General features: G+C 31.4%; 5 protein-coding genes across 5 annotated transcripts; 4 read left to right on the plus strand and 1 right to left on the minus strand. All coding sequences in view use genetic code 12, as the record gives it.

Annotated features, from left to right (window-relative positions):
* Positions 1-46: 46 nt before the first annotated feature.
* NUP49 (FG-nucleoporin) lies at positions 47-1396 on the minus strand (the record flags this gene model as incomplete). Its single annotated transcript, XM_717100.2, has 1 exon — positions 47-1396. One exon carries the CDS (start codon positions 1394-1396, stop codon positions 47-49), a length of 1350 nt encoding a protein of 449 aa, XP_722193.2.
* A 211-nt stretch (positions 1397-1607) lies between these two features.
* CAALFM_C113560WA (ssDNA endodeoxyribonuclease) lies at positions 1608-3125 on the plus strand (the record flags this gene model as incomplete). The annotated part of the gene is made up of 1 exon (XM_717101.1): positions 1608-3125. One exon carries the CDS (start codon positions 1608-1610, stop codon positions 3123-3125), a length of 1518 nt encoding a protein of 505 aa, XP_722194.1.
* A 4716-nt stretch (positions 3126-7841) lies between these two features.
* Positions 7842-10658, plus strand: MPT5 (Mpt5p; the record flags this gene model as incomplete). The annotated part of the gene is made up of 1 exon (XM_717103.2): positions 7842-10658. One exon carries the CDS (start codon positions 7842-7844, stop codon positions 10656-10658), a length of 2817 nt encoding a protein of 938 aa, XP_722196.2.
* A 2442-nt stretch (positions 10659-13100) lies between these two features.
* SEC18 (AAA family ATPase) lies at positions 13101-15491 on the plus strand (the record flags this gene model as incomplete). The annotated part of the gene is made up of 1 exon (XM_717106.2): positions 13101-15491. The coding sequence occupies one exon, from the start codon at positions 13101-13103 to the stop codon at positions 15489-15491; it is 2391 nt and encodes a 796-aa protein (XP_722199.2).
* A 1115-nt stretch (positions 15492-16606) lies between these two features.
* CAALFM_C113590WA (uncharacterized protein) lies at positions 16607-17833 on the plus strand (the record flags this gene model as incomplete). Its single annotated transcript, XM_717107.2, has 1 exon — positions 16607-17833. A coding segment is annotated over one exon (1227 nt), but the record flags the coding sequence as incomplete, so codon positions are not given.
* Positions 17834-17840: the final 7 nt, after the last annotated feature.

Below are 17840 nucleotides of genomic sequence, written 5' to 3' on the forward strand. Positions count from 1 at the left end.
ACATTATAATATATAATACAATTGTTGCACTTTCTTTGTCTCACTTCTATTTAGTTAATCTATTCACTTCATTATGTAATTGAGCCATTGTTTCAGTCAATTCCATAAATAAACTATATTGAGATTTAATAACTTGAACAATACCAAACAAATTTCCAAATCCTTCAGTACAACTTTTTTCTAATCCAGTTAAAATCATTTCCAATTCCTTTATCATTGATTCATATTGAGTTAACATTTGATAATATTTTTTAATTTTTTTAATGAAAAATTCATTCAATTGAAACGAACTAGATAATTTGGTCCCTGGAGTACTCAATTGTAATATTAATTGCATTATTTTGTTTATATCTTCAGTTATTTCATTATTCATATTTTTCAAATTTATTAATTGATTAATATCAAATTTTAATGCTTGCTTGGTTGATAATACTTTATTTTGTAAATAATTTATATCTTTAGGTATAGTATTTATTAAATTATTATGCTTTGACATGTCTGAATTTAATGTAGTGGCAATTACATGTTGAGTATTTATATATTTGTCAAATTGTTCTAATTCATTTTTGATATTTGGTGGTAGATCACCTACTCTGGTCATACCAGTTAATTGTGGTGTCTGTATTTGTTGTTGTTGCTGTTGCTGTTGTTGCTGACCACCACCGAACAATCCTCCTCCAATTGTTGTTGTTGTAGTAGTAGGTTTATTTCCAAATAATCCTCCTGCACCACCAGAAGTGTTGGTTGTTGTTCCAGAACCAAATAACCCTCCACCTACTCCAGTATTGGCAGTATTTGCAGTATTTTGTTGCTGACCAAAAAGTCCACCTCCTGAAGGTTTGTTACCAAATAATCCTCCGCCAGTTGATGTTGTATTAGCAGTATTATTTTGACCTCCAAATAATCCGCCTCCACTAGTGGTATTAGTATTAGCTGGTTTAGCACCAAATAACCCACTTCCACTGGTATTTGCGGTTTGATTTGTCTGCTGTTGTTGTTGTCCTCCTCCAAATAACCCACCTCCACTAGTATTTGATGCTTGATTGGTTTGCTGTTGTTGACCACCTCCAAATAATCCACCACTTTGTTGTTGCTGTTGTTGTTGGTTATTTTGGGATCCAAAAAGTCCACCTCCTGTGGTTGTATTAGTCAGTGGTTGAGATCCAAATAATCCACCTCCTGTAGTTGTTCCTGTTGCAGGTTTAGCACCAAACAACCCACCTGATGCTGGTTGCTGTTGTTGGTTAGTTGAAGACCCAAATAATCCACCTCCAGTTGTTCCTGCGGTTGTTGTATTAGGTTTGGCTCCAAATAAAGAACTACTGTTGGTATTATTAGTGGATCCAAATCCTCCAAAAGATGGAGTTGTTGATGATTGAGTAGTGGATCCAAACATTGATAGATTAATGGTGATGAATTGTTAATAAACGATGATGATGGATGATGTCGATAATAGAGAAAAAAAATTATTTGGCATTGAGAAGATATTTTTTTTTCTGGTGGGTTCGTTGTAAGGCAAGACAATTTTTATAGTTTTTGTTTTGGTTTTGTTTTGATGAACCATAAACGCATGAACATATAAACAAAGCTTGGTATACTTTCCCCCCATGAACAGAGGAATACGGCCAGAATTTAATGAAAAGCTAATAGAACTTTTTGAAAATGAATTACGTGAAGTGAGACGGGAGGATAGTTTAAAGATTGTGAAATTACACCAAGAAATTGAACATTTGAAACTGATCATTAAATCCAAAGACGAAGAGATTCTACGATTGAAAAGAGAGGAACAACCACAACCACAACAACTGCTGAAACGTTTACTTCCCGGTGTTAAGTTAGAAAATGAAAATACTAAAGACTTGACATTTTCATTTAATAAATATTCCAAACACCCAAGTTTGACAGTATCACCAATCAAAAGGAACAAATTAATTAAAAATTCAAAATTTGTTAAACCAAATGACAGAGACCCGACACGTGATATTGATCCACGATTTGTTAAATCAATGTATGACAATATTCATCTAATACCGACACAATACTCTGATGATGATGAAGAAGAAGATATGCAAATTCACCAGGACAACAACAACAACGATGATGGAAACCAAGAAGAGAGTAAATTTAAGATTTCACCAATTAAATTAAAAGTCCACTTTTCATCTCAAGGTTCAAATACTATTAGTCCAAAACGGAAATATTCTGATTATGAAACGATGATGAATTTATCCAAGCCTTCTAGTCCCATGAAAAAAATACCCAAATTAACGAAACAAATTGATGATAGATCATTGACTCCCACACAATATTCATCCGGTTCAATTGTTAGTTTGTCGCAACAACAAAAGAAACCAATTTCAATATTATCACCAAGGTCAACCAATATTCCAGATTGTTCCTGTATGAACCGACAGCAATGTGAACGTTGTCAAAATGAGAAATCCACCGATAAAGAAATAGTGGAAGATTCCCAGGAAAATCCAGAAGAAATAATATCTATTAATAATTTATTCCCATCATCAACATCACTAACTTCCTCCTCTTCATCAACATCACTGCTACCCTTCCATATTGAAATTCCTGAAGGTTATAATACAATTATTTTACAACGGAAGTATCGATTACAATTTTATATAAACAAATATTATAATGATCCTAATTTCAAAATAAATTTACGTCAACATCCAACAAAATTGATTGATTGGGATGAAGTTGATTTCATCATTAATGAAAATTATAAACCAGATAAATTCACACAATTTTTAAATAGAAATAATATTAAAAATGGTAAACAATTTGAAAAATTCAAAAAATTATATCACATCAATAACAATAACAATAACCAACAGCAACTGTCACATTTGGACCAATTTGAGTTCGAAGATAAATTAAGTCAAATATTTGATAAATTTCAATCACCACCAGGATTTATGCAAAGTGATTTTCCTGATACTCAAGAATATAAACAACGACAAGAAATTATTAAACAACGACAATTGAAACGAATAGAACGAAGAATTAAAGATTGTACAACAATACAAGATGGTAAACAAATTGGTGAATTTGTTTTCGGGATAGAAATTTTCAATCTTTATGTCATTAGTAATCGTTGGTACATCAAATGAAAGCATTCCCTGAAAAGAAAGGCTAATGATTAAGGGAGGGTTGGGACAGTTTTGACAACAATAGAGTTAGACATACATATACGTATAGGATAGAGAATTTAGAATTAATATATTTACACCTATAAGAAGTAATTTGGTGTGTAGGAGTCAATGATGTTACACAGTAGGAGGTGATATACAGGACAGAGCCTTGGTAACAATCATGTGCCTGTAATTGGAAACAGCCTTGGCTTATTGGAAACTTGGTATCCAATTTCAACTCAAAGCCTAATTATTGTTGTTGTTAATGGAAAGCAGAAGATGGATTCAATTCTAGATTTACATTTTGCGGTTCCATGGATTTTTTTTTGGTCTTATTGTGATAACAACAACAATAAAAGTTCGAAACGTAGAGAAGTAACAAAGAAGATCAATTGTCGTATTGGTAAATGTATTGCTGACTTTTCTGTTATACCTCTTGATGTAACAGCATTAACTAGATCCAAATAGGTGGTTCTCATAGTAGCTCACTAGTTAATTGGGATGTAGCAATTAGTTAGACATTTTTAACAAAGAAAACCAACAAAGTACTCCCCATTCTTTTTTTTCAATATCCTGAAAAATTAATACAGCCTCGATATGAATCGAATGCAGGAATTATGAACCAAATAGGAACAAGAAAAAACAAACAACTCAGAGAAAGTGTATCTAACAGACATTACGCAGACTTTATAGTTTCTTTTTGAAGTGAAACGGAAGAGAGTTTTTAGTAGCTAGCAAACAAAGGGAATTCAGATTTTCCTTAATCTTTAATCTTTAGTAGTATTATCTTGTTGTAGTGGTTCACTTGATAAGCCAAAAAAAAAAATTTTGATTTGACATTCATCAATATCGAGGGGGATTGGTTCTGTACGGTTCAGAGCTTTACACTAATCAGATCTTATCCTTTTTTGGTCTCTAAATCTTGTACAACAATATTTAATACGAGCAGCTACATCTAGTGTAGATAATATCTTTGAAACGGGAAGTTTGAACTGACACACATCAACCCTTTACACATGGAAAGAAGTTTTAAAAAATCATTGTGGTAGTTATTTATCACGAATTAATGACGTAGAAACATAATTTACAAACCACAAAACAGTGAAAATAAAAAAATGTCTTGACAGAAAAAAGCAAAAAAAGAAAAAAAAATGTAAGCAATCGAAGGAAAGGAAAGAAAAAAAAATCAAAGATCATCAACAATAGAAAATAGCAATAGTTAGTAAGATTATTAAAGATCTCCCTATTTCTACTTGCCCTCTGGGTTCTTGGATTTAAGATATGTTTGGGAAAGTTGAAGAAAAATTAACAAAGGGGAAAAGGTTATTAGTATTCAGAATTTCTTGAAGTTTCTTGTTCAGGTGTTTTTCAATTGAGGAAACAAATTTCAAACTCATCTTGAAAAACAACACAAAGATAAAACCAGCAACATAAAGTCGGCAAGAAAGGGGGGAGAAAGAATGCACTAGTGTTACACTAGTAATAATTAGCAAGACATATAAGTATTCAAAGTACTCTAGGTAAAACAATAGCTAGAACTCAAGGATATATAGTTGCGGTGAAGAATCAGTTGCAAGGAATTGTAGTTGGTGTCGCATCTATTGAAAGGGAGAAAAGTTCAATACCGTGAAGTCTTTGTTATTACTACAGTTAGCATGATCGTGTATAAGTAATTTTTAAATTGCAAAAAAATAGGAATTGAGTAACGAGATACAATTATAGGGTATAGCTGGTTTCCCACAACTACAGAATTGGCTACATTATCTGTTATAAGCTATGTATAATCCCTTTCAATTCTCTTGTTTTGTTTCACTCCACACATATTCAGGTTTTAGTTTGAGTTAGGTTAAATGAAACAGTCACATTACTAATTACACTCATTGCTGATTTTTTTGTCTTGTGTGTGTTATGTAGTGAAACCTTAATCATAATAAATACACAAACCAAATCAAAAGTGGATTCTAATCTGGTGGTGGTTTAAACTCGACGGTTGGTGATTTACATTTTGATACAATTAAATATATACATCTAAGAGTGGTACATACTTTAGGAGACCAAACTGAGTTCACACATAGTAGATTTACTCCTGATAAATAAAATTACGGTCAATCCTGATAACAAGGGTGTCCTGTTTTTTTTTTTGGTTCAGATTAGACGAGACAATTCTAATCACAGTCACACTGAAAGGCATCTCATCATCATTATTACGACGACACAAACAGGAAAATAGCTTTGACCAATGTCGCCCCTTCAATATAGAATGAATCGACAACAACTATCGAGAGACATTTTTTAACATTCCAATTAGGAAAGTGAATATTCAACCAGATCTTCTTTCTTTGTTTTCTTGTTTGGGTTGATCTTGAACTTTGCTAAGCAGACACATCTGTATTAACACACTCTAAGTCTTTGTCGACCTATTAGATGGGTTTGTCTAGCCTGTATGCGTTTTGTTAAGATATGTGCTACTGTCAGATCATTTTAATTACTAGTGACTACTCTAATTCTAATTACTGATTTCCACTCCATGGTTGCTTTATGTTTCTTTTCTTTTCTTTTCATTTTTGAGGGGGTTACTATGTATTAGATATTTTCAGGGCATTTGAAACAGGAAGCTAATTACTAGAATTAAACATAATCATACATCAAAGTTTTTATCTTTCTTTTAAGACAGAAATTAGATGTGATACAAATTCTTGATAGATATTACACTTTACTATTATTATTATTCGACTCCTGATTACATCCTACTTGTACTTTCTTAGTTCTTCTATATCGTCTGTTGATTCATAATTGAACACCCCATTTTAGGAGAAGAAAAAAAAAATGTTGTAATTGTTCATTCTGAATATGTTTGTGTGTCATTCCATTTTTCCGCCTTTGCATATAGGAGAGTTTTTTGTTTTTTTAATTGGATTCGGTTGGCCTGGATTGGGTGTTGCTTTGTTGATCGGATTGATATTCCACTTTTACCTTAATGTAAGACTGAAAAATAAAAGTGTAGGAAATATATCCTTGTCTTTCTGTCTGTGTCCCTCTCTCTCAATTTTTTTTTGTATTATGAATATATATCTCTCAATGAATGATATGCATACAATTCATTTAATTTTAAGATTCCAATTTTGATTTTCACTTTCACTTTCAAAATATATTTCTTCTCCCTTTTTTTTTCCTTCCCTTTCCCTTTTTACTTCATTTTCTTTCTTTCTTTCTTCATTAATACAACTACCTTCTACTGTTAATATTATCTATTAAACAGAAGAATACCTTATCCCAAACTCAATTCACTATAAATAATCCTTCAATTCTCATTCATCAAAATTTGGAGACCCATATTTTTTTTTTTTTGAAGTTATATCTGTGCTGCTATTTATAATTTCAATAAATTTAACCCATTCATCCACTTCCCATTTTTTTTTCAGGTTGGTTGATTTTTTTGACGATAAATTAGATCTGGAGCTTTTCCAATTAGTATTATTTGATTCATAACAGATAGAACTAATTATTAGTGTTTGGATTCAATTACTCAAGCTATACTTGGATCCCCCAACAGAAAGAGAAAATCTTACAACAGATATAACCGGTGGTAATAATTGTTGTATCTGATTACACGACTAAACTAATATTTGTTGATTCTGATTTTGATTTTTTTTTTTCTGGTTACTTATACAGACACACTCACACTCAGACTCACATAGTCCTACAATACATTGTTACCCTAGGAGAAGGTTTTTTTAAACTCATACATTTCTTTCCTTCCTTTTTCTCTTTTGGGTTTCCCTATTTGGTTCTTGTTTTTTTTTTACTTTTAAACAATAATTAATTCATAATTTATACATTTATTGTTTTTGCCTTCGTGGTTGGGCTTTGAATTTATTATTGTTGAATTTATTTGATTACTTTTAATCAATTGTGTGTGATTTATTTGATTAGTTTACTGGTATATCGGAAGGTCATAATTTCCTGCTTTTTGTTTTGGTATTAAACTGACAATTCTGCAAGGTTGCCATTTGATTGGAGTGTTTTTTAAAATTATAGTACAATTCAGACAAAGACATAAAAAAATAAGCTGTGTCCTTTATATACACACAACACACACAAATATTTTTTTGCACACCATACATTTGTTCTCATACAAATTTTTTTTTTGTTGAATTTTGGTTGTTGGTTCAGATTCTGAATTTGATTTTTTTTTTATTACAGGTTTACTTAAACACCACATTCTTCTTGATTTAATAATACTAATTAGAAAGAGAGTGTGTGTGTTGGTGATACTGAAAGAAGAAGAACAAGAAAGAAAAAAATATTTCTAAAGTCCTTTTTTAACTGGTATCCAATCTATACATTCACTTTTCCACTTATTTGGTTATTTTTTCATTTCATTTCATCCTTCAATAGAGAGAAGCTATTTTTATTATAAATTTAGCTTTCTCTTTTTTTTGGTCTTTTCTTTTCTTTCTTTCTTCCTTTTTGGATCTACAAACTGGGCCCCCTTTCCAGTTGAACAGCTTTCAACAAATCAGAATATTCAAATCCCATTCTACAACTTCAACTTCAAGTTCAACTTACGATTCCCCATATTATTTTCATTTCGTTTATTTATATATTTTTATTTGGATCTGTTATTAGTATTCTTTTTTTTATTTTTTAATTATCTCCCCTTTTTTCACAATTTGGAATTATTAATTGCATATCATGTCCTTTCAACAACAACAATACTTACAACTGAACAATTTCTATCACCCACCTCGTCATTCCCAAAATCACTCAATTAATTCTTTGTCGTCAATTATAGAACCAACTACCCCACCTAATCATTCTTCTGCCACTAATGGTGGTAATTTCCAACAACAGCAACAACAGGGTGATTCCCTTCAAGGACAACTGTCGCTGTTAAATCAGCAATCTGGTCTTGTTATCACGCCTGCAACTACTGCTACACCTGCTTCGACATCATCGGCGTCCAAATCGTCGTCATTGCATGCACGTAGTTTGTCAAATGGTGCCACTGGTTCATTTTATGGAAATAATAAATTGGGCAATACATCTACTGGTAACAAGTCGATTCTTTGGGACTCGTCTAATAAATTGAATCAAAATTTGAACTTGCCAAATTTTTCAATTGACAATGAAGTGTTGTCTACTCCTTTAGTTGTACCAAATGCTCAACAACAATTTTTGCCAGGTAATAATAATAAAGGTGGTAACAATTTGACTTCATTTGATGACAAGGAAAATATTATGGTGAATAAGTCGGTGGTTTCACAAAACTGTCCATTGGCTTCTGGTGTTAGTACTGATAGGTCTGTTACTGTTGCTGTCGCTGCTGCTCCTATGAAAGGTGAAAATGAAATTGCCGCTAGCACTGGATCAGGTGTGTCTGTTGTTGGAACGAACTCTGTAACTCGTGGTTGCACACCAACTTCGTCGTCGTCAACATCATCTGATTTTGCTGGCACTGTGACTCAACCAATCAGGTTCCCACAAAAGATTGACAAGGAATATCTTGCGTCTATCAACAAGTTACCATTGACACAATTGAAGCTGGAAATTTTGAAACTTGCCAAGGATCAATATGGTTGTCGTTTCTTACAAAAGAAGATTGATGAGAGTTTGGTTCCCAACTATCAAGTTAGATTGGCTAATTTTGAAATCATTTTCAACCAAATTTATTCTCATGTATACGAATTGATAGTTGATCCATTTGGTAACTATTTGATCCAAAAATTGATTGTTTACTGTAATGAATCCAATTTGGATTTATTAATGGAAATATTACAATACAATTTGTTTCAAATTTCCATAAATCAACATGGTACAAGAGCTTTGCAGAAAATTATTGACAGTTTAAATAACTCACATCAATTAGGGTTATTAATAAAAGGTTTAAAACCATATATTATTGAATTGATCAAAGATCTTAATGGTAACCATGTGATTCAAAAAATATTGAACAAATATGAACCTCCAGATTGTCAATTTATTTATGATTCCATCATTGACGATTTATATATTGTTGCTACTCATAAACATGGTTGTTGTGTTTTACAGAAATGTCTTAATCATGTTACGTTACAACAATTGGGTGAATTTTCAAGAGCTATTTTGAAATTTGAAAATTTTAAATTGTTGATTAACGACCAATTTGGGAATTATGTGTTGCAATATTTGATTTCAATCAATTCATTGGATATTAATTTCCAAATTTTCCAAAACTTTGTCAATTTTGGTATTTCCAATTTATGCAATTTGAAATTTAGTTCCAATGTGGTTGAAAAATTTTTAAAGAACTGTTATGCAAATGAATCAGTCAATGTATCATTTTCCAACTTGAAGTTTGAATTGATTTACATTATCTTGGTGAGTGATTTGAATGTGTTAATCAATGATCCTTATGGGAATTATGTTATCCAAACAATGATTGATATTATGGTCAACCCTCAAGTCAATTACCAAAACAATAACATTGACAAATTGTCCTTGGTTTTACCAGACAGACAAGATAATGGTGTTTTCCAACTGCAACAGAAATTGCAAATTGCTATAATTGAGTATTGGTTTCAAAATTGTAAGATTGTTTCGAGTTTTGGTAAACGTATTCAATCAAAGATCAACACAATTTTGAACAATAATGTCCCAACATCTATTTCTATGAACAAGATGCATAGAAAATCACAAATGAATGCCAATGGTGAATTTATTGTTAATGAATTTCCTCAACCAAAACGTCAAATTCTGCAACCTTTACCATTGTCATACCGTAGCACATCATCTCCAGCTGGTGTTGGTATTGTCATGGGAGGAATCAATAATGCCAATGAATATTATCCTAAAGTTAATCTTCAAAATAGAAACTTTTCGTTACCAACAAACTTTTATAATGTTAATGCCAATGTTAACAACAACAACAATAACAATATTGGTGATGGCAATAATGTCAATAATACTGTTAATTCCAATGTTACTACTAATAATAACTTTAATGTCAACAATAAAAATAATATGAATAATTCTGTATCATCATTTCAATCGGGTAGTGTTAGTACTGGACCCTTTAATAATAATTCTGCATCAAATTCTTTAATTAACATGAATGGAAACAATCAAGGCAATCCGCCATTTTTTGGTGACTATGCTGTTAATAATGATTACTTGACACAACAACAACAACAACAGCAGCAGCAACCAATTGGAGTTGCTTCATATGCCGATGCTTCTCATAAACAGCAATCATCGATTTCATCTATCAATATCCAACCAACTCATAATGCTATGGGACATTACACTACTAGTATGGCTCAAAGCTATACACCACCTTCAATGCAACAAATGCCACCACCTGGTGTCATGCCAAACTTTTACAATGGTGGTGCTGGTTTACCTCAACAGATGTTTGGTCATCAAGGACCACTTCCAATTCCCCAACAACAGCAGCAGCAACAACAACAGCAACCATATCAACAGAGACAACAAACCACAGCAACAAAACATAGCTCAACCAATTTACAATAATCATTCCCATAACCCTTCTTGGTCATCGGTTTCATCATTTGGTGGAGGTAAAACTATTTACGGGTCAAATAACTGGTGAGACATGGGGAATACAATAATGGTTGTTTTTCATAAATGCGTTTTTTTCTTAAGAATTTTGGATTCCTTTTCATTTTTTTACATATACATATAAATATTGTACCTTTTATGCCTGTTTTTATTTTTCAGTTTGTTTGTTTATTTTCAGTTTTTAATACTTCGTTCAAATACTTTGTCCCATTTTGTGTGTGTTTTTTTGTTTAAATTGTTTCCATTTAGTTTATTATGGTCATGKTTTTTGTATAATTTATGCTTATTCTTTTATATTATATCAAGTGGATTTATTTTGTTCGTTTTTTTTGGTTAGTTTGTTTTCCCTTCATATCTTGAAGAAAATATTTATATAAAAAAAAGCAAGAGGAGGGGGAAGATATTATTATATTATATTATGTTATACTATATTGTTTCACTCCACAGAGAAAACGAAACGAAACGAAACGAAATGAAGGAAGAAAAAAAAAATAGTTACTTATAAACAATTATTCCCAATTATATGTGTAACAGTTACAACTTTTTTTTTCAAATCGTTTGTTGTTTAATTACAATATATACATATATATATTGATACTTGTATAGCTTTGTTTCCAATTTTTTATTCATTTATTTTATATCAATTTTTAAAAATAAGGGGCCGTTTTTTTTGGTTATATGCAGTGAGAAATTTTTTAAAACCAGGGGAAGATCAATACTCTTTCCTAATTGGGAAGGAATGTTGCTTTTTTTTCTTTCTGTCTCTGTCTTTTTTTTTCCCCCAACCGACCAAAGAATATCAATAGTAGTGCAACGCGAAACACGGGTATATAAATTTGTTGTTTTTTTTGTTTCTTGCGGCCGGCTGCTAAATTTTTTTTTTTTTTTTCTGGGGTGTATGTGTGTTCGAGACAAAAACATAAACAAAATCTCCTTCCTTCAATCTTTTTTTTTTTTTTCGCAATAATTTTTATTTTTTTTTTTTCTCATCCATTGAAAATTTACGATTTCCGGAAAAGACGGGTTTCTTTATTTGGTAGCGCGCTGTTTCTTTTAGTTTTGGTTGATTCTCCAATGACTAGGAGACAAAGAAAAAATAAAAGAGTTTGTTTGTTAGTAATGACGTAATAAAGAACCAATTCTTAATATCAGTGGGGATAAAATTGATACCTGTAATAATCTGTTTCCATTGGAATGGTTCTTATCAATAATATAAACAATGATCATCCAGTTTGAAAGTCTCCTTTCATTGATATATGTAGATTGGTTTTGTGAACCAACTCTGTCTGAAGATTGTATTTTTTAGCCATATGAAGTCATTTTCAAGGAATATTAACAATTTCAATATATAGTACCCCTAAACAGCGTTAATAGTCACATATAATTGGTTTTGTTTGTCAAAACAGTATGAAAATCAATCATGTTAGTTATGCGTCACGTGATTCTATGAAAAGATAAGATGTACTATTTCTGGAGTTTTGTAAAATGGGTGTTTTGGTTAAATTAGAAAATGATAGTGTTCCTAAATACAGTTGACTATGTTATGTGTACATTTTTTTCTGAAATCATTCCCATATCTGGCTTAATAGGGGGGAGCAAAATCTTAAATAAAGCTGTTCCTAATATGGAAAAAGACCCACTCTTGAACAAATTTGTTCTTTTGTATAGCTAAACGTCATTTGAAACCCAGCTAGTTTTAATAGAAATATACCCATTCAAATAAGAGAGGTGTATCATGTATAGATGATTATTGTTGGTATTATTATTATCTGGTAATTTGAAAGGGGGAGAAGGAGGTCAATGGGTTTGTTTTTGTTTTTATTTTTTGAACCGCCACGGCATTTATTTTCCCTGGAATTTAAGTTTTTGGTTAAAAATTGCCACCAAAAACTTACAAAAATATGAAAAAGTTTTTAAAAGAGGAGTTTTACACTTATAACCTTTTCCTAAACAAAGGATTATACACTAGTCTAGTTTGTGAGTACAAACCTGCTATTTTATCTACTGGGAGTGAGGGTTTTATTGAACTAGCAGTATCTTCATGTCTTTTAACTGATATGTCTCACTATACAACATTTGTTGACCAAATACACGACCACAACAAGCAAAAATTAACGAACAACTCAGCAACAAAAAAAAAAATGTCCAAAGGCAAAATCAAAAAAACGTGAGACCGAAAAATTACACAGCGGGAAAAGATCTAGAAAGAAAGAAACAGTTAGACACATAATCCATTTCAATAAATAATACATTGAAATAGACGATCAACAACAAAGTACAAAAAAAATATTGTTCAACTACAGAACAGATTACAACATAATAGATTTGATATATTTTGTTTAAACTTTTATTACTTTTTTCCCCAATTCAGCAACTAACTTACTGAAAAACTTTATGATCATGGAAAAGCTCGGATTTCATAAAGTATCGAATAGTCCATCATCACCAAGTCAACCTAAAATCACTCATAATCGACCAATCCCTCATCCTCAATCACCACCATTACCACAACGACCATTGAGTGAACCATTAAAGAAGCAATTATTGGTCGACAATTCTCCTGGGAACGATGTTGTCATTGCCAATTGTGTTGCTGTCAATGCTCAAGATTTTCAAAATATCCCTGATAGAGCTCCAGTTATTTTAGATGGAGTCTTTGTTTATTCTATTGCCAAAGATGATCGAGTTCGTCCTGGAACTATTGGATTAGCCGGTAATATGAGAACATGGGGTAAATGGTCATTAGGTCAACCAGTGAATGTTGAAAATTATAATATTTTCCATAATGGACAACAACAACAATATCTTGGGGCCATTGATTTACTGATTGATTTTAGAGCTAAAGCTAGAGCTAATCTGAATCCAATTAATCATGATGAATTGGTGGCTTTATTTTTGAAAAATTATGAAAATCAAATTTTACAACCTACTCAAGTCATTTATATGGAATATACAGGGATTTATTTTCAAATTAGAGTAAACAATGTTCAAATTATTGATGTTAATACTAAAGATCAATTACCAAGTTTCAAAGATTCCGACGATATAAATACCAAAGGGATCTTGATCAAATCTACTGATGTTGGGTTTTATCCATATGAAGGATCAATTATTAATTTGACTAAACCGAAAACTTTAAAACAAAGAATGTTTGGTGGATCAACTCCTCATCGTACTAGTCGTAGAAAACAAATTATTAACCCTGATTTTAAATTAGAAGATTTAGGTATTGGTGGGTTAGATGCTGAATTTCAAGATATTTTCCGTCGTGCCTTCAATTCAAGAATTTTACCACCAGAATTAGCAGAAAAATTGGATTATAAACATTGTAAAGGGTTATTATTATACGGACCTCCAGGTACTGGTAAAACGTTGATTGCTCGTAAATTATCGAAAATGCTTAATGGTAAAGAACCTAAAATTGTCAATGGTCCAGAAATGTTGAGTAAATATGTTGGTGCATCAGAAGAAAATATTCGTAATTTGTTTAAAGATGCTGAAGCAGAATATAAATTAAAAGGTGAAGATTCAGATTTACATGTTATTATTTTCGATGAATTGGATTCGGTATTTAAACAAAGAGGATCAGGGAAATCCGATGGTACTGGTGTTGGTGATAATGTTGTCAATCAATTATTATCGAAAATGGATGGTGTTGATCAATTGAATAATATTTTGGTGATTGGTATGACTAATCGTTTGGATTTGATCGATACAGCTTTATTAAGACCTGGTAGATTTGAAATTCAAATTGAAATTTCCTTACCTGATGAAAAAGGTAGAAAAGATATTTTTTTGATTCATACCAAAAAATTGACTGAAAATGGTATATTAAGTTCTGATGTTAATTTTGATGAATTAAGTACTCTTACTAAAAATTTCACTGGGGCAGAAATTGAAGGGTTATGTAATTCAGCTAAGTCATATGCCATTTCGCGTCATACTAAAAAGGGTGCATTAGCACAAATTGATCCGGAATCAATTGCCAAGATGAAAATTACTCGTGATGATTTTCTTTTAGCCCTTAATGATATTCGTCCAGCATTTGGTACTGATGAAGAAGATTTATCACAACAAGCTCAACATGGTATTATACAATTTAATCAAACTATCAGAAACATTTTTGAGAAAGGTCAATCAATTATTGATGTTGTTAGATCAAGTGAAACTGAACATTTAAGAAGTATATTATTATATGGTCCTCCAGGGGTTGGTAAAACTTCCATTGCTACTACATTAGCATTGAATTCTGATTTCCCCTTTATTAAAATGTTATCTGCAGAAACTTTAGTTGGTATGGGAGAACTTCGTAAGATTCAAGAAATTGATAATGTATTCCGAGATGTTCATAAATCACCTTTAAATGTATTGGTGATTGATAAAATTGAAAACATTATTAATTATAACCCTATTGGTCCAAGATTTTCCAATGATATCTTACAAGTATTGATGGTTTATTTGACGAAAAAACCTCCAAAGGGAAGAAGATTATTAATTATTGGTACTACTTCACAATATCAAGTTTTCAAACACATGAATTTAATTGATAGTTTCAATGATGCCATTGCTGTCCCACCAATTAAACATATTGAAGAAGTTGGTAAAGTGTTGGATAAATTAGGTTTTATGAATAAATCAGAACGTGAAGAGATTTTATCACAATTGTCTCGTTATGATATAAACATTGGTATCAAAAGTTTAATTGATGTATTAATGGTTAGTAAGTACTCACGTGACACTGTCGATGAAGTTGTTAATAACATTGTAGAGAAAATGAGTGGATAAATTAAGTTTTTATAGAACAAAAACAAAAAAAATATATAAACATTAGTATTAGTAATGATTGTTCAAGCTTGATAAGGTCAGGAAAATTGTCAAACGTTTTGGTGAGATCTTTCAATAGATTGAATTTTACAATATATCACCCTTAAATCTGTGAATTTGCCATCAATAAGCAAAAACTCCTTTGAAGTGTAATTACTGAACTGACTAGCTAATTATAAAAAGTGGAGAAATTTGTTTATATTGATCACCACTGATGAAGAAATGTGTTTGAAGTGTGTTAATTGTTCAATTGTTTAAAAGATTAAAGTTACGGTAAAACGTTTGATTACGTAATTTGATGTGCATGGTACACGTCCACGTCCACACACATATAACATTTTTTTTACAACCAAAAAATGACAACCCTCCTTTTCATTTTGTATAAACTTGGTGTTTTGCAAATTTCTCCTTGTTTCTTCTACCATTTTTTTTTATCTTGTTTTTTTTTCTTAAACTCTCTTACAACTTGCTTCTAATCAATCATTAATCTATCATTTAAATATTTAATTAATCTATCCCAATCTTATTGTTAATCAATCTAAATCTTAATAAAAGAAATATAACTGCAAAAGTAATTACTGAAACTAAAATTGATACGGAAAAAAGCTGCAATTTGAACACCCTCCTCCTCCCTTTATTTTTTTTTTTTGACTTAAATCAAGTGGAGTTTACTTTTTGAAGAATTCAACACTTATAGCAAGCAATTCATCAAATGCTAACTATATCATATACATCAACCTTAGCTGAATTATAGAATACACAATTTTCAGCATCAAAAATAGAAAGCTTTAGTGTTTGTTTTAATTTGTATTATATATATTTATTGAAACACTTTTATTCCACTGCATGTATATATATGTATATAATCCTCCACGCGATCTGAATTTGTGTGTTTTAACATTATCTGGTTCTACATAGATTTCACTTTATTTTATTTCATTTTTCTTTTGTTCAAGTCAAACCTGTTCTACACTGCATTAATATTAACACAAACACAAACACATACCATTCCAAAGTAATAACATACTCAAAAAAAAAAGACTAAAGAAGAACACACAATAGGTGAAGATTTAATAATGAATGTCAACGACACATCAGATCTATCTTTAAGCTCAAAAAATAAATTTGATTTGAATCAATTCTTGGTTTATTCACTTAATCCACTGAGCGATGATAATCAGAAATTTGAAATTGGTCCTGCTACCGCCCAAGAAAAAAATGATACTTCAATTATTTATCTTTCACGACCCAATAATTCTGGTTCCAATAGATCAACATATTCTACTCAGGCCCCAGAAGTTACCAATTCATTAGACACCAAAAGTGTAAATACGAATCTGTATCATCCATCGTTAAACTTCCCAAGTAAAGATATTGATCAATTGTCATACACCACAACTTCATCACTCAGTCAAGCTAGATCCAATTCAGTGTCTACAGCAATCACAACACTAACCACTGCATCGTCTTGTAAATCACATATATCACCAAGTATAGCTGAAACTGTAAATGTTGACGTTAATCAATTTCCTCACAATCATCAGTTGGAACAAATTGCTACCTTTCAAGAACAAACAACTGTATGTTGGTCCTCTGACAAAATACATTTTTTAGATCCACTTTTGATTCAAGATATTGATAATATTACTACTAATTCTTTGACTCATCAAGAAAAGATTAATGCTATTGGTGCTGATTATAGTCATAGATTTATTGCTTTTGCTAGCTCACCACCACCACCTCAACAACAACTCCAACTGCAACTGCAACCGCCGCCACCACCACCACCGGTACCCCAACTTCAAGACCAAGATGAAATTCAACTAAATACTGATACAAAACAAAGTAGTGATACATTAACCCAGGAAGACTTTGATTTCAACAAACTGGAATTGTTAAATAATCAAACAATGGAGATTGCTATAGAGTATCAAACCTCAGCCCATCATTTAATAGAATATGCAAGTTCCAGTAGCAATGTACTTTTGGGATATCTGGAAATTGATGTTGATGTTGATGTTGATGTTGCAGTTCCTGAAAATGAAAGATCAAGTTTACAGCCTGCTTTTGATTATAAGAAAGGTTGTCCCTTGTCAAGAGATAGTGACAGTACTTGTGACGAGCTTGAAAGTTTGGAAAGTTCATCTAATTTTATCTATGTTGAAGAATGTAATTCATTGAATCCTCCTGAAGTATCGTCGTCGCCAACAAAAAAGTATATATTACAAAGCAATATTCCATCTTCACCTATTGTTGCAGGAAGAAGAACCAACATTTTGGAAAACCAATTTTTAGAAACGAAAGATAATC

This window comes from Candida albicans, chromosome 1, assembly GCF_000182965.3.
Source record: "Candida albicans SC5314 chromosome 1, complete sequence".
NCBI classification, from domain to species: Eukaryota; Fungi; Ascomycota; class Pichiomycetes; order Serinales; family Debaryomycetaceae; genus Candida; species Candida albicans.